Source organism: Agelaius tricolor, unplaced genomic scaffold (genome assembly GCF_023055355.1).
Source record: "Agelaius tricolor isolate 1412-34295 unplaced genomic scaffold, bAgeTri1.0.p SCAF_9, whole genome shotgun sequence".
Lineage (NCBI taxonomy): Eukaryota > Metazoa > Chordata > Aves > Passeriformes > Icteridae > Agelaius > Agelaius tricolor.
The window spans coordinates 23,562,240-23,581,788 of record NW_027269269.1 but is presented as its reverse complement, the minus strand read 5'-3'; the positions used below and the strand labels follow the sequence as shown (position 1 = coordinate 23,581,788).

The window sequence follows — 19,549 nt, the reverse complement described above, 5'->3', positions numbered from 1 at the left end:
TTCTTTGTTTCTTTATTGCTTGTATCCACGTACTTGCACTCTCATGCACTAAAACTGTACTGGACCCAACACTTCCATAACTTTTCATTGTCTTTCTGGAATTTCCAAAAGGCAATATTGCTCACATCATCTATCACAATGAAAAGTGTGGTGTTCCGGGTCTTATTTAATCCATAACATGAAAAGCAATTATTGCTTTTTTCCTGTCAGAAACATAGAAAGGAATGCTGGGGTTAAGTTCACTGTGCTTTGGTGTAATCATGACTTCCTAGGCTTGATATGTGAGAGAAATGATCTTACTTTCTTCCCTTTAAAGAAGCCCCCAAAACCTTACATTGTGTGAGGGCTGATGCTTACACGTCTCCAAAATAACATATTCTCCTGGTAGGTTCAGATCAGTGTAAATTGTAAGAGGTTCTGGTATCCATAATTAAAATTTTTCACATTACAGTTAGGTTAATTGGCCACCATGTGGGGAAAGCTCCCCACTCATTTACATCCTTAGCCATGCATTCTTTTCTCTGTTTTGTGTTGGCTCTAGTCTGGTAACTTAAATGATTCAATCCTTGAACTTTTCCCCTTTGATCTCTCTGAAATGTTCCACTTTTTTATTTTGGCAAGTTAGTTTTTCACTTTTTATCAAGTGATTCTTGTTGCTACATGAATAGTGAACTGCCAGAATTAAGACAGAAGGGTGTGGGGCTTGTGGCTAAAGGCAAGGAAGGAAAAGAAGGACTTCCTTAGGGGAGGGAGGTGTAATTTGACGTCAGCTGCAACAGGAAATTTCATCCATTTGTGTGCGTGCACACAGGTGGTCCTTTAATTTCCTGACACCTTGCTATTGTTTATGCTGGATTAAGATTACAAAAGTGATTGAGAATTACATCCTGAGCATGAATTGTTCAGTTTCTGCCTGGTATGGTCAAACCTCATGGCCTTATTACATCTGGTTCTGTGTGTTTTTACTTGTGAAATTAGAGGAAAGCACCCTCATTTCAGCCAGGCCCCTCAGGCTTTCTGTGTGCAGCTGCAGCACAGCTTCCCATCCTGAGTGAAGAAAACCCTTTGATACCTGTGGCCTCCTGGCTTCAGTTTATGGAAAGCCAACAAGAAGATGGGATTTCAGTGAAAGCAGATTGTTCTTTTCTGCTCTTATACTTCAAGGCAGGTCTCACAATGAAAATACACTTATTTCTCATCAAGATGTAGTGCAGGAGAAAAGCTGAGCAGCAGTGTTCATGAACTCTCCAGGGAATGAAACTCAGTAAGCTCTTGATAAAATGTCAGAAGATTTTATTTTGCAACTGATGTGGGATAAAGGCAGTTCTGGGCTCACTACAGAGAAAAGCAAGTGAAAACAGGACTTGAAAGTGGAAGATTCTGTGCCCTTTTCTGGAAAGGATGAATAGTATCTGAGGTTACATTGTACAGACATTGAAAATATTGATGACATGTTTTCCCACTGTAGTTCTGAAATTTATGCCTTCCCTTCCTGTTCTCAGGAAGATTCAGGATTGCTTCTCGTAGCTTAACCTCATCATCTTCTGAAAAGCAGAATTTTAAAGCTGCTTAGAGTGAGGGACTACAAAACTGGGATCGGGTGTTTGCAAGTGACAGCTGGAGCAGGATATGACATGCACTGGCTCCAGGAAGGCTGTTGTACCTGCCACATTCACAGGAGAGGGGATTCTCTTACTATAACCTGATCTTGATTTTATCTGAAGAAACTATGTCAGTGGTATAAGCAAGTAATGTTTTTTCCCCCCCTTTCCTAAATATCTTGTGTCAGAAGCTTGAAGAAGCATTTTCTAAGCTGGTTTCAAAGATTTAGTGGGAAAAAGCACTAATTAAATAAATGTGGGGGAAAATAGGAAGCACCTGTGCAAGTGTTCATGGTGTGTCTGATAGCCTAGGTTCACAGCCAAACCTGCAACTCCCAAGTTTTCCCCCCAAAAGAGATCTGGGATGTTACAAAAGCTTTGTAGATCCTTGTGAGTCTGAAGAGCAGTCTGCTTCCTTTTATAAGATCCTGCTTTTAAAGATCCTCTGTCAAATATACGAATAGTGACACCGTTGAATTTTCTGGGTAAAATTAATGTAAGTCTCAGAAGTTACATGTTGAAACAGGATGATCTACATTTGCAGTATTGGATAAGAATTCATATTAATTCACTGGCTGCTGTAGGTTTTCATATTTTCTAGTACTATTTTCATCTACATTGTGGCTTCTAGGTTACCACCCTTCTAGCATTCTTTTTCTCAGTTTGAGTCAGGAAAAGCAGGAAGAAACACAGATCTAACTTCATTAGCACAATTCCTGTTAAGAGTTCATTGGAATTGAAAACTCTTGAAATTGTTGTATGTGGAAAAGAAGAGTTCAGTTGTTTTGATGTTGCATCAGGAAGGACCTGAAAGTGGAGGTGTTTGCTCAGTTTAATTTCTGGCTTCTGTGTGGTCTCTGATCCCATCATACTGAAGGGTTTTTTGCAGTCACTTGTTCTCCCCCTGCCAATCCTTTCTGGCATCTCTGGTTATGCTGAGGGCCTCATACATTTTACTAAACCTTAGGTACAATCTTGCAGAAGGTATCCTTATTTTCTTCACCCAGCAGAACTGATTGTGTTGTGTAACTGTAAGTCTCTTTTTCCAGGGTTCCCTTTTATAGACACATCAATATTAATTCTTTCAATTACAGCAATTTTAAAAACCCAACAGATGTGTATTTAGGTTTCCTGTCCTACTGTGTTAACACAGACAGGTCTGCTTTCCTCCTGCACCCATAATACTGAATTGTATTAATGTGATTACCCAGAACAATTCCCCACCAGCTGTCTCTTTTAATAAAGTCCATGTTTAAATTTGGAAATTCTTCTTTTGGCTTTTTCTGAATATGATGCTGTCCAGTGTGCCTTATTATTGATGCTAGAGGTGCTTACTGGCATAGCTGAGTATCCTGGCCATTGTATTTTTTTTCCCCTGAAAATGTTCCTTGATGTTCATAAATTATTAAGGTCAGTTCAGACATTATTATGAAACAGATGCACGCCCATTAAAACCTTGTTAAAGGTGTTACCATATTTCTTTGCGCATGTAATTAATTCAGGTTTGACTTACTGCTTCAGGGGAAGGTGAAATCATTGCTGAAGGATGCAGTGGTAAAGTCCCCTGGGTTTGAATTTTGTGAGCTGAATCAGTGTCCTTTTTGCCTGGTGAAAGATGGTAAGAATTTACAATTTAGGGATTAAAAGCCTTGGATTCTTCATGGACCAGACATCAGTTGGCCTGGTGGGATCCGGCAGTGATATGCACTTGCTTTTGGGGTTTTTTCCCCTCAAATATGGCACTAGTCAGTTGTTTGTTTCACCCAAAGACTGTTTTCTGCAGGATTTAGATTTTAAAGTGTGTTAATCCAGTTTTTGAAGTGAAGGATAACAGGAAAGAATAGTTTCTGGTGTTTTCAGAATGCCTGTTTTTCCATATATCCCCACCTGGAAGAAAACAGTATCACAGTCAAGATGTCCTCTGTTACCTGAGGACACAGAACACTTGGACATCACTCAAAATCTCCAACAGAGTAGAAGAAACTGTGTTAAAACTCCTACTCCCACTAGATGAAAAAGAATATTTTCTAGTGACTGACACTAAGAAATATATTTAAATCTCTGAATGTTGCCGAAAACTCTTAGAGTCGATTTTTTTAATTGGTCCCCTGTAGGTCTCTGTTTAAGCTGTTTGAGTGCATTATTCAGGAAATTGTGCTTTAAACCTGTTTTGGAAGTATCTGTGGAAATCTGCAGCTGTCTTATCAATGCAGAGAAAGGGCTTTCCATCAGCTCTCAGATGAGGTGTCCAGAGTGAGATGTGCTTATTTAAAAGCACTTTTTTCCTTTTTTTTATTTCAACTGATATCTGAAGGTCACTGTGCCCCTGCAAGTTGCATCACCAAGTTTTCTGCAAGGAAGTTGTAGGGAAAGTGGATTGTTGAGGAGAGAAAGTTGTCTGCTCTTCAGATCAGCACTTAACAATCTTTTGACTTTAAAAAATGTGACTTTTTAACTCTCTGGGGTGCCAGTTTTTATTTAAAATTGATCTTTACATTTATTCTTTACTGTGCTTTAACTCTGAGTAAGATTTAATCAATTAGAATAAATTGAGGCTTCCCTCCAGCTTCTACATTGGCATTGTTTTATAGTGTCAGTATGTTGCTGACAGATACAGTCAAAACCAAGATTTGTCTTTAGGTGACTGAAAGACTGAAAAAATACCAACAGAATGATGTTGATCTTCAGAGACAATCTCCTCTGACAGTATTTAGATTTGGTCTGACTTAGAGATTCCAAAATACTGCATGGCTAACTCTTGGTGGGGCATCGTTTATTGCTAACACTTTTACCTTCAATGCAAAGCTCTCTAAAGCTCTCCTTTGTGTGAGATGAATCACTGTGTCTCTGGCATGCAAGAGAAACCTGGCTGACTCTGGAAGTACTTGTTTCATGGTTAGTTCGTGGTGTGATAGATGTGTTTTAATTGAATTTCCTTAAAGGGAAGCTGTAGCTGGACATCCAGGCATTGTTTGCTGGGAGCTATTCTCAGCCTGCACACCAGCAGTCAACAAATGTCATTCAGTCAATTTCAATCTGAGCACTGCAAAAAATACCATTTGGCTCTAAGTTAGAGAGAAAGAAAAGCTCAAGCAGGGAAATGTTCTAAAAGAAAACCATGAAGGTAGTGTTTTTCTTACCCAACAGGCAGAAAAGACAGGATGATCTTTATTTAGTTGCTGTGAAGCTTCACATTCCACAGCCTAATTGCTTTGCAGTGGTATTGGCCATAACCCTTGAGAGGAACATCCCTCCTCAGTGGCAGCAGAGGGTAGGTAGGGGTGGAAGAGGAGTAAAGCTTCAGTGGGTAATGCTACACTTTTCTGAAAAGACACTGTTTATCATAAGAAAAAAAAATCCAAGAAGACTACTGCGATAAATGATCACAGATCTTTGAGAAGTCTTAGCTGATGGAAGTGAGTCCTGCTGCTTGGTTACCTACAGATTTGGTCATCTCAGAGGGATGTCTTAGTTGTATGTCTTAGTAAGACAATACAACTTGTCTTACAAGTTGTATGATGGCGTGTGTGAAAAGGCCTATCAGTGGTTTTATGATAGTGATGAAAAAAATAGGATACTCATCCAGATCCTTTTTTCTGCTGTCACTTTTTGCTTTATTTGATAGGCTTGAAATACTGGGGAGATACTTATACAGTGTGTGAAACATCTAATGGAAGTGAAAATTAGGATTGGCAGAGTTTTACATTTTAATATATTAGTTCGCAGATAAAAATTGCATAGCAATGATGAAAAAAACAGAGATTAGGGTGAGGGGGGTTTTCTTCAGTGCAATGAACCTTTTGCATAAGAAATGGTTGCTCATATCCTAAACTAGCATAGAAAACTCATACTGAAAAAGATAATTCAGAGTCTTATTTGATGTTAGCTGGCAGTGCAACCTTCTGAATGGCTATTTCAAAAGCACCTCTAATACTTCCTTCTTCTCTTGAATCACTGGTGTTGTCTGTGAGCTAAATCTGGCAGGGGTGACAATGTGAGGAATTCCTTGTATCTGATTTTATGTATGTTGCCATGTATGTCACAGTCATGACCATTTGTGCCATTTGATGTTATGGTGAGGAAAAGTAAAGTGAAAATAGAATACTTAGAAATTATTGTCTTGTCACAGGCAGCCTGGTAAGTGGTGGTAAGTAACTCAAAGGATACTTCATGGAATACTTTCTTCTTTTTTAAACACATCATTACTTCATATTTGGTATGTCTTGGCTTTTGCTTCATTTATTATGCTATGTTATTCATGGGCTTTTAAGGCCTGAATGTGGGACTTTAAGTGAAGGTTCAGTCCTTTGTAAGGATCTCTTTGCTCATCTAAGAACAAGGCTGGAGCAGTTTGTGGTGGAGGAGTTGGTGGTGCTAATGGGTTTCATGCAGACATGCTGCATATAGTTGACTGAGCTTTGTTTATGAGCAAGGATCTGTTCTCATGGTGCAACTGGGAGCTTTTGCTTGAATGCATACCAGCCTGTACAGCAAGCTGTGCTCATAGTGCATCTCTGCCCAGGGATGCCTGAGGTGTTAAACCAGACAGGGCTGCTTACAGTGGGACAAAGTGATGTAGGCTGAGGCCCCCAGACTCCACTCTTGGGCTGTCTTAGGACCTTTCTTGCTGTAGCCATTTTCTGCTTTTCCCAATTGACAGGTCTCAGCTATCCCAAAGCTGTCTTCTGGAGGACAGCTTTCTTACTCAAGCTGTGTTGGCTGTGACTGTATACAAATGAAATCTGCTGTATGGTTTTGTAAGAGCCTAAATGAGAGATGAGGGACTCCAGGCGGCTCTCCAAGATGCAGTTTATTCCATCCATGAGGTTACAGCAGTCCAGGGTCATGGGCAACAGAACCTGTGCCTACAGCTGCAGGCAGGCCTGGAGACCCTTTGGTTTTGGTTACAATGCATTATATACTTTTCTTTGCTTAGCATCTTAATACAGTAGGACCAATCTATACCTTAGCTATTATCTATAGCCTATCATAACTACTGTAATTACCATATTCATGTTACTGTTCTCCAATCACTAGAATTTAGTACGTTACAGTTTAAGCTAGAAGTTGTTATTCAGTTTTCTTGCAATGGAAAATTCTGAGACCTTTTTTCTACTTGCAACTTTGCTGACTTGTTTGCCTGTGCTATCTTTCTGCTTGGTAAAAACATCTTGGTTGAGGTGGGTTTGTCCTCTGCTCTAAGTCATAAAAACCCCTTCTAACTAACATACCCTTTGCCTTCTGGGTTGGATAACTGGCTCAGCAATTCTTTTCTTCTATATCAAAACTTGCTTCCATTTCTATTCCTTCATCAGATTCTACAATTAAAAATCTTTTTGCTAAGCATACATGTCTGTGAGACTTTATTGTCAAACTTTCATCCTTCCCAACATGTTTTGGTACTAATTTCTTGTTTTTAAGACTTTTAAAAAGTTTTACGTTGTTTTGCTTTGAATGAGAGGTATCATTTCCTATTTCTGTAGCATTATTGACACCTAAGACAGTACAAGTACAGTGGAAAACACCCCATCCTTTTCTTACCTCTAAGTAAGATAAATAAGAACTTTGGAAGTTAGAAGATAGCTAAGAATCCATCTGCCTTTTTTTCCTTGCAGTATACATGAAGCTCACGATCTGGACCTGCTATGACTGACCCAGACGTCCTCACTGAGGTGCCAGCAGCTCTCAAGCGCCTTGCCAAATATGTGGTGCGTGGCTTTTATGGCATTGAGCATGCCTTGGCTCTGGACATCCTCATCAGGAACCCCTGTGTGAAGGAGGAGGACATGCTGGAGCTCCTCAAGTTCGACAGGAAGCAGCTCAGGGCTGTCCTCAACACCCTCAAGGGTGACAAGTTCATCAAATGCAGGATGAGGGTGGAGACGGCTCCCGACGGCAAGACCACGCGCCATAACTATTACTTCATCAACTACCGCCTGCTCGTCAACGTGGTCAAGTACAAGCTGGACCACATGCGCCGCCGGATCGAGACCGACGAGAGAGACTCCACCAACCGCGCCTCTTTTAAATGCCCCATCTGCTTCAGCACTTTCACAGATCTGGAGGCCAACCAGCTGTTTGACCCCAGGACAGGTAAGGGTACGGCTAACAGAGTGCTCTAGCTGTGGTTGTTATGTGCTGGGCTTTAAGGAGACAGAGCCTTAGGAAAATTCTCTTTGAGTTTGGCCAGAGCTAGAGGGCACTCTGTTTCTGCAGGTGGTAAGTGTTTGAGCAAAATACAAAAGGAGTGTATGCAAAGTTTATACAGATGAAGAGGAATCTTGGTGAAATGCTTTTGAGTGTCAAGCAGTAGAGAAATGGAAGTCTTACTGAAGTCACACTGAAGGGTGAATAAGGCAATCTGTCCTTGTTGGAAACTGTTGGGGCTTCTAGCTGGTCAGAATGACCCCGAGAAAAGTTCAAAAGTCTCTTTTCCCAGCCCAGTGCTTGAAGAAACAGTCAGGGCTCTTAATTTCTCGGTCTCAAGGTTGTTTATTTTATCTTATCTATAAAATTCTTTCTCCTGTCCTGCCGAGGTCCGCTCAAGAGGACAGTCAGAGGCACTTTGGCCGCCTCAGAGGCGGTGTTATCTTTTTATACTAAAAACTATGTGTACAATATTTACAATAACTTTCCAATACCTATCACCTGTATTAGACAGTGAGCTTCTACTCTAAACCAATCTAAAAGTGCCAACGTCACAGCAGAAGATGGAGGCCAAGAAGAAGAAGAAAGGCTGGACACGCACAGATCCCACCATCTTGCCCCCCTGAATTCCCATTCTAAAAACCCCAAAATCTACTTTTTCACCTTGTGATAAATTCACTGTCATTCTACTTAATTTGTCATGGCTTGAAGATCTTCATCTAAGGTTGGTAACTTGCTCCACGGGTCATAATCAAAACCACAGGCATTTTTGGGCTCTGTGCCAGGGTCTCTGAGCCCCCTGGTAGGGGTCTTGGCTGTTCAGGACAGCCAGAGGGATGTCCTGGGTCCTGACAGGAAGCTGATGGCTTTTCAGTATAACCTGGTCTCACCAGTAAACTATAAGACTTCCAGATATTTTGTAGAGAGGGCGTATGTAGAGTTGATTTTAGTTGGCCATGCAAGAAGTGAGTTGTTACTGTTTAATATTCTCTACCTAGTGCATTGTACTGCACAACCTTGTTTCCTGGTGCAAGGCAGTCTCACGAAAGTTAAAAGAAATTAATTACGGTCTTGTCTGTGGTTGGGAGTAAACAAGATTCTTATTCATGTATAAGTCTCAGTGGAAGTGTGTATCTGTCTCATGCATATGAAATGAGAGTCTTTCTTGGGTGTCATTGTCTACTTTCTGCTTCTGTGCCAGGGAATAAAAGGAAGAACACCTGCACCCGATGAGACTCTGTTTTGCTAGTCTAATCTGGGATTATTTTGGGGGGAAGGCAGGGAGGTTAGGTCTTAATTTACTTTTTAATTTTTTTATTTGGAATTCTGTGTCCTGATTCTACTTTTTGAGAAAAGTAAGAGGACAAAAGTTAGGAGAGCTCTCAGATACATTGAAGTATGATGTTTAGCAACACTGAAGCTTTTAATCTAGGGTTACTGATGTTTAATCTGCCAAGTGCAAACACCCAAGAAATGTTCAGCATCTCATTTTCCCTTTTTCCTGCCTCCAGAGTTAAAAAGCTGTGAAACTCCTTTTACTTGAGTACCTATGAAGATGTTACTTAGTACTAGAGAAGCAGAATCCACTAAGTCAAGTAACAGTTGCTGATGAAGTCCAGCGCAGCTCGCTGAGTAGAAATTGCTTCCTTGTGGAGCACCAAACCAGCAGTGCCAGCACAGAATTTCTGTGCTCACCACTGAGTGTAGAAATTCTGTGTGCCCTCCACATTTAATGATCATCTGTGGTGGCTACAGTTGTGTGTGTTGGCTGAAGGGAAACGATGCTTTTGCAGTTTGCAGTGGTAAGGAGAGAGTAGAGAACCTGTGCAGAGAGCACACGCAGTGGGGAGTGTGAGACACTGATCCCAGGGGGACCTGTAGCACTTAGCAGAGGCCTGTGGCCATTGCCTCCCAGCCTGTGTGGGCAGTGAGTTCTGAGAGCAAAGAACTGCCTATCAAGGAGGTGCTGAAAATAATAATGCTGAGATTTGGCTTTGATACCAAGGCCTGTGCTCCAGGAACTGATAAGGTCAACCAAGGGTCTTCCTGCAGTACAGGCACTGACTGTGTCCACAATGTGAAATCATTCACTGGCACATGGAGTGTTTTATGTTCTGATGGAGGAAAAGGCTGAGTGCTGTTTTCTCAGCAATTCCCAGGAGTTCTGTCAGTATTTGTGCAAATAACAAGATTGTCAGTTTACCTCCAGTTACTGTAAGAACATACCTGCCTAGAATTTATATATATTCTGTTTCTCTTTATATTATTTTTAAGTCACTGATAGCTTCATCTAGACGTGCACAATGATACTGTTGTATGTCTGCTTTATATTGCAGTGGAATGTGTTGTCTCCATGTTTCCTGCTGCTCTGAATTCTGCATTAGAAAAGACCTGAGAGACCCCTAGGTCTTTCACAGAGGAAGCTTGAGAGGTCAAGGCATGCAGAGAAACAAGGTTTATTAGATGGTGAAGAGCCATGCTTTTCCAAGAATATCTTTAGCTCCTGTCAGTGCTAAAGATAAACCTCTCCCACTCATGGAAGTTGTGGCAGTACAACTGTTGAAGGGTAGCTAAAAGCCACATAGCTGCAGTCACAGTTGACCCAAACTGCTCTTAGACTGCAGCTATGTTGATAAAACTTTGTGTATTAAAAGGCCTGCAGGACCAAAATCTGTTAATCCATGGAGCAGGTAGGACATGGAAGGCATTCTCTGCACCAATCTGGACCAAGCTGCACTTAAATTGAGATCTTTTTGTTAAAAGATACCCTCTTTCACTGCCTGCCTTTTGTCCTTGTCATTCAGAGAGGGGTGTGATTTAAATGTCCTGTGTTTTCTTCTGCTTTGCTTTCCTCTTTCCTATCTACAACTCAAATGCAAACTCTGAGCAATTGTTGTAGAATTGGAAGAGTTGCTCTTACACTTCCTTATTAGTGTGGGTGAAGAGGTTTCCAGAACCGCTCCATTACTGTGGTCATTATTCTGGAATTTGTTAATCAAAAGTGCTTATGAAGAGCTGTTCATAATTTGGATTTGTAGAGCTCTTTAATTTTTACCACAGCATGTGTGTCTGCCTCTTGGGTTTAGCAGACCTTTGTTTCTTACCGGTCAGGTAGCTCTCTTTTGGCTCTGTTCTTTACTCCATCTCTGAATAATGTTGAAATAAACCGAAGTGTTTATTTTTTCATCAGAAAATGTGATTATTGATGGTTTTGGAGGGTAGACACAACTCTGCTGAGAAAAAATAATTGACAATGAGAAGGGTGTGTTTTCAGGACGTGTAGGTACAGATGTGCTTTGACTGCTGTTCAGTTAACCTGGAAAAAATATTTTTAACAGAGTAGCATGTTTGCCAGTACAGTAATTTTAAATGTAGATTTTAAACAGTAGAAGTGTTACTTTCAGAGTGTGTTCCCTCTGTTTTTAAAAGCATTATAAGATTTTTTTCTCCATCCCTTCTGCCATTAAATGTCTCAACCCAAAAAAAGCTCCAAAGACTTTCTCTGTTGTCAAAGGTTGAACAGCTCTTATCTGGTACTTGAAGGAAGTTCAAGGACAGGATGTGAGACAGTGAAAGTCAAGATGATGCCAAAAACTGGAGTTTTTCTGCTGCTTCAGCTCACAAGGAGAGCTTGTGAAAAGTGAAAAGAAATGCATCCTGTGTGAAGTATTTGCTTAATTGGATAACCAGTGAGTGAGTGCCTGTTAACTCTGAGCATGGCATGCCCAGGTCAGGAGTTTTAGCCCCATCTGTTCTACATGAGGAGCTTGAACAGATCCTCTAGCTGCCACACTTTCTCCTCAGTGGTGTTTTTTACTGTTGCCTCCAAAGAAGCTACATCAGCAACCCCTGGTTTTAGAGGCAAACAGCGTGAGCACAGCATGATTTTATTGTGCAAAAGTTTGCAATGGAAACCTGTAGCAAACCTTAGAGGAGCTTTCTGATTGAAGAGTTTGCCTATCTATGGGAATTGGTGCAGACTGGGTTGTTACAGCCTAAGCAGCCACTTCTGTGCGTGTTTTATGATCTGCAGGTGGGAAAACAGTGCTGATGAATGAAAAGTGTTACTTCTAGCTTTGTTTTTCAGATTGGGTGACTGAGAAACAAAAAAGATTGTTGTTTTCCTGGAATATCCTAGTATGAGCACTTGATCCTTGCCATTCCCTTGTGCCATTATCTGCTGACTGTACTCTGGCATTTCCTCATTCTGCACATGGGCAATAGTTTGCAGCTGCTGCTGTGATTAACTTTTCGGGAGGTGGAAAGTTTTAGCTATTCCCCTGAACAAGATAAGGGCTATCTCTTGAGGCAGGGGATGTACAAGGAAAGAGTTTAGTTGAGGAGCTGTAAGAAAAGCCATCTGTGAGATGTGTGATGTGAATAACTCTGCTGAGCTCGGTCTACTGCCAGACCTGGGCTGACAGTGGGCACTGGCATAAGGGAACACTGGTTTTCCTGTTTCACCTAGACATAGGATGTTACATTAGTCCCTTAAACCTATGAGAAGAATGTTCTTCTCTGTGCTTTTAATGTAGAAACTGCAGAAGTTTGGGTTCTGCAGGCCAATCCCTTGAATCGCAGATCAGCCTAAACAGCTCGATACCATTTTGTGGGCTGGATGTTTGGAGGATGGAATCCGCCCACGTGCATTCAGTGGAGTGCGGGGGAAGGATGGCAGGAGCTGCGTTTCTCACCCGGTAGAGGGCTCTGTCTTTGCTCTCTACAGATGGGCTTGGCTTGCTTAATCTATGAATGTCGCAACACTGGAAATCATGTTCATGGATGTGTGTTTCTGTAGCGTGATTAATTGGATCTGACTGGAGAAGGTCTCTAATGTGTCCTATTCTCATACCTTAATCATATTTGTAAATCTAGTGTAGTGTTGGAGTTCTGTCAAATTCAAGGTCAGTTTGAAAGAAAGTATGTGACTAGAAACTGCAAAAGGGAGAGTGAGGTGGAACTGAAGGAGTGGCAGAAATAAGACTCTACAGTGCATCACACTGGTATTCAGCCCTGGATTTTCTTAGCTTTTATAAATACCAAACTGTGTTAGGATACTCACCAGTGCAGCAAATGAATTTGATGTTGAAAAGTGTAAGGCTAGATGAAGTAGTTTTTCTACTGCTCTCTTCCACTTTTGCAATATAATTTATACCCAGTCTTGTATTTCTTTCACTTCTGTTACTGTGAAGAAAAATCTTGGTGTCACCAGTATGTTGTAATGACAGTTGATCTCTCATGTCCATCTATACATTGTATCCTCAACATAATAATCAGTTAAATAAGGTGTGAAAAGTAGTGGAAAGAAAGGGATGCAAGACAAGTGGGTAATGTGAATCAGAAAGGTGATGCTGGTTGGGATGTTCTCAATCACAGTTGTAATCACCAAAGTATTTTGTTGCTTTTTGAAATCAGAGCAGTTAATTACTTGTCTGCTCTTCCTCCTCCCACAGTTTGCTCTTTGGTTTGGTGAATGATTTTGTGAGGATGTCTAGCTGTTCCTCTAAAAGCACTGTAATGGTAACATACCGTGTATCTGTATGCCTTTCTTATTCTGTGTACTGGTAAGAAATTTAATTTGGGAAGAACAAATTGAAGGTGACAATATCAGTTTTATAGAAGGAAAGACAACATCTTGAATATCATTTTAACCCACTTGTTTTACTGTCAGCCTCTCACAGGTCCTTTGTCTACTTCCTAACAGAATTGCACATAACACATTCAGAGACTGGTTTTGTGTACCTGTCATAAGGCACTTAATATCACATTCAGGCAGCCTGTGTGCAGCTGAGCACTTGAATGGTTTGGGCCCTGTTTCTGAGATTAGAAATTTGACTAGTCTTTCATTTTTTTGCTTTGGTCTTGTGTGCTGACTTCTGGAGCTACTGCCTTTTCTCCTGAGTGTTCAGCTCCTCACTTCATCCCCAGTGAGCTGCTCAGAGCACATCTGTCTTCTCATTTTCTTTTGAATTCCCACTTCCTCAGGCAAATTCTACATTAGCTTCAAAACTTCCTCATCTGATTTAAATTACTTTTGAGCCTGTCCTATCTATTTTGTTAATTTTTTATTATGCTTCCCCTTTTCCCTGCTTTTTTTGCCTTACCCTTTCTTGGGGAGCTCTTGTGTCCATTTCTAGTACATCTCTTTCTGTATTCTGTCCCTTCCAGCCATTAGAAAAAAATAAATCACATGGAGCTGTTTATTCTATATATTCACACAATGTAGGTTTCATGCCTCTGTTAAAGCTCATAAACAGCCAGTCCTGTTTGAGCTTTATGCTGTTGTTTCTTGTCCTTCGAGTTGAATGATTTTCAGACATTCGGGATAGCTTTGTCTGCAATGTAGTGCCATGTATGTGCTAGTAGGTGATGCTACCACTACAACAATTTACAGCTTTTAACCAGCCAAAATGGGGACTTGGCAAGTCTTAATGTAAACAGGCATACTGAAACTTGCCTTGAAAAAGAAAGGATTCAGAGCAGTTCTGCTTTGAACAACTTCAAATTCTGTGAAGTTGTGTGTTTTTATCATTGTTAGCTTTCCAAGTGCATAAAAACACATCAGTGTGATTTTCCTTGACTCTACAAGCACATTTTGTTTGTCTGTGCTGCCACTGAGAGCTTTTGGCAAACACCAGCAGAAGGAAAGTGTCCATGCTCTGCTTAGTTTTTCTATTTCTATTCCAATTCCTGGCAAATTCTCTAAGAGTATTCCTGTCAGCTTCACTCTGCTTCAGCTTGATAAGGCTTGGAGCCACAGGGAAAGGAAAACTGAGAAAAACATATCAGAATTAATGCATGTTTTCCTCAAAGTAACAATACTCTGTAGAGTGACTTAAAGGTTGCATCTGTAACTTGAACCCATTCCCTGTGGGTTGGGCACCCTGTCTGGAAAATAACCAGCTGGTCTAGCCATGGATCTCTCAGCTTGATGGGGAAATAGGTGAAGGTAGGGTTGGAACCTGTGCAAAACAGCAGCCAAGAGGATAAGCTGCTGCCTGTAGAATGCTAGCTGATCACTTCCCTGTATTCCACACTGACCTCTGGCTGGAATGCTTGTAGCTCTTAGATTAAAAAAAACCTGTCTGATAAATGCATGCCCTGACTTACAATATTGATGCCTTTTTTTTTTTGTTTTATCTGTGAAGGGCATTTTATTATTTGAAGTACAAGTAGTAATTGCCCTTCAAGTAAAGGTTATCACTTTAACTTCTCTTAGCTTTGCAAATTGAAATAGATTGCAGCAAGATCTCTGTGAAATCTGTGAATATTGCTAAGCCATTTATAGTGATGAAAGCTGAACTGCAGCATTCCTTTCTTTTATTCTAGTTACTTGTTCTTTTGAAACTGCATGCGTGGTAATATTGTCTCTGAAGGGTGTTACTCTTTTAGGCATGGACATCTGTAAGTCAGACCAAGAGCTCATGGAGAATCCTGTAACTTGTATTGCAGTCTCTCTGTTACTGGATGCAATTCAAGGATATAGTATGTTGGCTTAGTTGGTATTTTGGTGTAGTCTTCTTGACTGAAAGAAAACCCACCTATCTGTGGTTCCCACTGGGCTTCCTTTGGGTAATCCCTCTGTCCAGTTGTGTTTTCTTGGCTTAGTGTCTGGCTTAATTTATCTACAGTAGGACCAAAGGAAGAACTCTCTCAGCTCAGGGCTGCTGAGGTTGTGCATATGAGCTGCAGCAGAATTAGCTTCTGGAGAGGAGGAAAGGATTCCTCTCTTCCAGTTTGTAGTGAATACACATTAAATCATCTGATGCTTCTGAATTAACAATAATTTGATGTGTGTCTCGTGCAGTCCAATTTTTGAATGTTTAATTTACCTTTTCAAGAGAAATGTCCTTGCTTAAAAATTGTGTTACAGTAATTTTAATTTAGTTGAGCTAAAAATGATCTGCACACTGAGATGAATGAGCAATGTGGTGTTCCTCTACATAATATAAAGTTGTTCTAAGGTGCTGGTTTTTTTTGGTAAACATTAAAGGTTAAATTGTTCCCCTTCTCTAATTGCAAATCCAGCTCATCAGGAAGGGGAAACTGTAGCATGAAGTATAGGTTTGTGTCGTTATGAAATGCTGAAGGAAATTTGGTTGGTATCTTAAATTTTCTCGAGTTTACTGCCTAAATTATGGTCAAGAAATAAGTCCATATAGGGGCAGTTCCATATACACATTGCAATCTGTGATCAAGTTGCTATTTCACAGCTGAGTTACAGCACTGCTTTGCCCTTAGAGCACCTTGCATGCCTCATTCTCCACTGATAACCTGCTGTGGCCTCCTGGCAGAGCTTATTAACTTGTATCCTTTACAGTGCTCTAGAGAAATGTATTTTAAACTGCTGACTGGGCCCCTGGACTCTCTTTGTATAGCTGTACTTGGTTCTTAGCCAGAAAAAAAGCTGGTGTCTTTTTGGCTTTCAATTTAAGATCAGAGTGATACAGCTGGGTGTGTTTTCTCCCAAAGTGCTGTCAGGGTACAAGCTAGAGGCTCAGGTGTGCCCATCCTGTACTGATAGGTGTTTTCCAGAGCACTCTGCAGGTCAGGCATGGAGCTTGAAGAAAGAAAATCTGTCAACCCACGTCCAGGTAAGTGATTCTGCCACTTGAGGAATAAGCTTTTTTGCAATCTAGAGTTATCAAGGTTTTTTTGCTTGAACAATGTAAGATTTGGGAATGCAGAAAGAGGAGAGTGGAAGTGCAGACAGATCATGGGATCTCAAGTGCAAGGCAAGATGTGCTTTAGAAGATCAGTAAACAGTCCAGTGTTCAGTGTTCCACCTCAACTGTGCTCTCCTGAGAGAGGCAACAATAACAGAGGCATGAAACCTACTTGGTGAAGATTTGCACTTCAAAAGGATTGGCAAGGCTTTTAATTCTCTCTACCAGGGATGGCCAGGAAGGGCATTTCATCAGAACACAGCATCCTGTCTTCATTGATTAAAAGAAATCTGGGTGTCAGAAGGGAACAGGCAGCCGCTTTGACAGAAAAGGAGAAAGCTCAATAATACAAATCTGTTCTGAAAATGCCAGTCTAAAATTGCATAATGGAAGCATTTTTTCTCTTCATAGTCAAAAATGTTCTTTTTCTTGGCTGTTTAATAGTTTTATTCTTACTTTCTTGTTTCTTCTTGGGGACTTAACATGAATTAACACAACTGGCTAATAATCAGGTTCTTTGGTTGTGCTTACAGGTGGAGCTAAGGTAGGCTGTCTTTTCTGGGTTCCTTTTGCTGTTAGTCTGAAACAGTATATCCAGTTTGCTGATTTCAAACTGAGGAAGAGAGTTAAACTACTCTGCTTCTGAAAACAATCCTGTTGACAAGTAGATAAATGCCTTTAGTAGCTTTACTGCATGACTGGAGTATATAAACTCCTAGTGTCCATGATTATGGGAATACTTGAATACTGTAGTTTTAAGTTGCAAAGAGATTAGCAACTTCTGAATGTAATTCAGTGGAGCTGAAAGAAGAGATACCTTTTTAATTTCCATAATAATTGCACTGAGCTGCTGAAACGGATTAAAAAGGGGTTTGTTTATCTACCCTGAAGCCTAAAAAGCAGTGAGGACAAGGATGTAACTTGACCATAAAAGACAAAAGATTAGGTGATTTGTGAATCTTCACTCAAGCTGAAATGGAGAGGTGGCAGTCTCAGTGGTTCTTCCTGCTCTGTGAACAAGATCACATGAATATATGATTGTTGTTGGGAACAGAGCACATCAATTTTAAAAACTAACAAAACCCAACAAAACTCATCTGAATATTCTTTTTATATGAGAAGACAATAAGAGCTGTAATTAAATTGGCTGGTCTGTGTAAAAATATTAGTGTAAAAATCTTAAAAATGTCGGAGAAGCTGATGAAGGAAGGGGCAATAATTCTCGCCTGCTGTATGTGATGCTTATCAGCTAAAACTTTGGGCTGCTCCTGTGCTTGACTTGATCCTTTTTTATATTTTATGGAATTTAACTCAAGGAAATCTGTGTGTTCTCAAGACACAGTTGAGCTGCTTAGTATCACCCAAATATTTTTATGTGATAACCGAACATCGCGTGTCTAGGCTGGAATGTTTTTGTTGAGGATTGAGTTCCTCAGTCCTGCCTGTGGTCCTCCCTCTCAGCCAAGGGTCTTGCCACTGGTAAATGCTTTGGTGATTCATCTTAATCTGCCTGGAGCTGGAAGTTAATGACCCACAAAAGCAGTAACTTGTAAAGCTGACAGGAACTTGCTGCTTTCAGGCAACAAAGGCTGCTGTGCTTCTCAGCAGTTTAGTATTTGCTTCCAGAACATGATCCTGGTCTTCATCTGAATTTGTAGTACTCATTCAGGTACTGCTGTCTTGTTCTCAGGACTGCAGTGGTTACAGTCTAGTGAGGGAAAAACAGCTACATTTGTGGGACCAGAGAAGATGTGACTGAGCCTGAGTTTGACCTATGCCCATCAGCATGCAGCTTTTAGCTCCTCCTTAATGCTCCTTGGGTGACTGTGTTGTTTAGATACCACAGCTTAAACTGGGCATAAGCTCCAGACATCCCCCTCTATCACATCCTTATGTGGCTTTATCAATTATTACTTAGGTTCTCTGACTTCCAAATGGGAAATGTATAACAGTTTTCCTCACACTTGCTTGATTTGCCTGGTTAGACTGACAGTTTTTGAAGCAAAACTTTTTCTACCAAATATTTTTTGCAGAATACCAGTTCTGTGCAATTCTGAACTTCTGTATCCCATGTGAGTAGGACCAATGCCTCATGAATACCAATGAGTCTCTGCTGGTCTTCAGCGCTGTTCTGAAATTTTATATTTATATTTAACTAGATGATAAAATTATAAACAAATGTTTACAAATTTCTGAGATTCTTCTATCTTCTGCTGCTCTCTTGGATTAAAAGAGACTTTGTTACCTTGTTAAATGAATCATTTATAACCTGCTTCTCCCTCTTCAGAGTACAGGTAATGAGTTTTAACTCGGATTCAAGATCACTGGAGCACTGGTGCTCTTGCACCTGTGAAAGAAAGGAATAGGAGCTTGCTTCTCTTAACCCCTTTTTATTTGAATTTTAGTTTATTAGCTCACTTCTATCATCTCTGGTACATTTCTAATAGCAAGATGACAATTTGTCTTGGAGTTGTGCCAGTTCTGCTTCTCTGGTGGAAGCATTTGTGGCACCAAGCATGAGTGCGTGCTTAAGGAGAGGGAAAGCAAATGCAAGTAAACAGCACAGCAGGCCTGCTCTTTGAAACTCCCTGTGAGGGCTCCAGGATTTGCAATTAATGTTCCTATGTTTGTTTATAATCAGTTTTGGAAGAGCATTAAGACCCTGTAAGCTACTGAATGCTGAAAGACAGGAAATCAGGTTTGGAAATCGGAGAATTAATTTATGTGGTTGTTGTTTGTTTTCGTCGCAGATCGCTGCCTGCATCAGAATTTGTGCAATAAAAAAATTTTAATATGTGTTCACTGATTTCTTATTAAGGCTATATAAAGTCACTTTATTTAATGCAATGGCAGTGTTTGCTTACAGGTATGCTGTACAATTTCATGGTGTCAAAACATTGATTCCTCAACTTGTGATGACCCTTCATTTAAGATCTGCTGTCAGCTGTGATGCAAAATCCTTTAATATAGCTTGTGATACACCTTTTAGGTTGCTGCAGTTAAAACTTGGAATTGATCTCTTAATCAGAAGTTACTTTGTTTGAGAATATCCTGTGTGATATAGTTGCAGGCAGAGACATTGATTTGGATTGTCTGCATGAATCTTTCTAGGTGCAGAGTCTGAATGGTGATAGC

At 40.5% G+C, this 19,549-nt stretch overlaps 1 protein-coding gene across 1 annotated transcript in view; it reads left to right on the top strand.

The window, feature by feature from the left end:
- Positions 1-19,549, top strand: part of GTF2E1 (general transcription factor IIE subunit 1) — a 50,077-nt gene that overhangs the window by 1,248 nt on the left and 29,280 nt on the right. The window contains exon 2 of the mRNA XM_071433258.1: positions 7,217-7,694. Within this exon, the coding sequence (XP_071289359.1) occupies positions 7,247-7,694 (448 nt within the window). The 5' untranslated portion in view covers positions 7,217-7,246. The remainder of the gene's footprint in view (positions 1-7,216; positions 7,695-19,549) is intronic.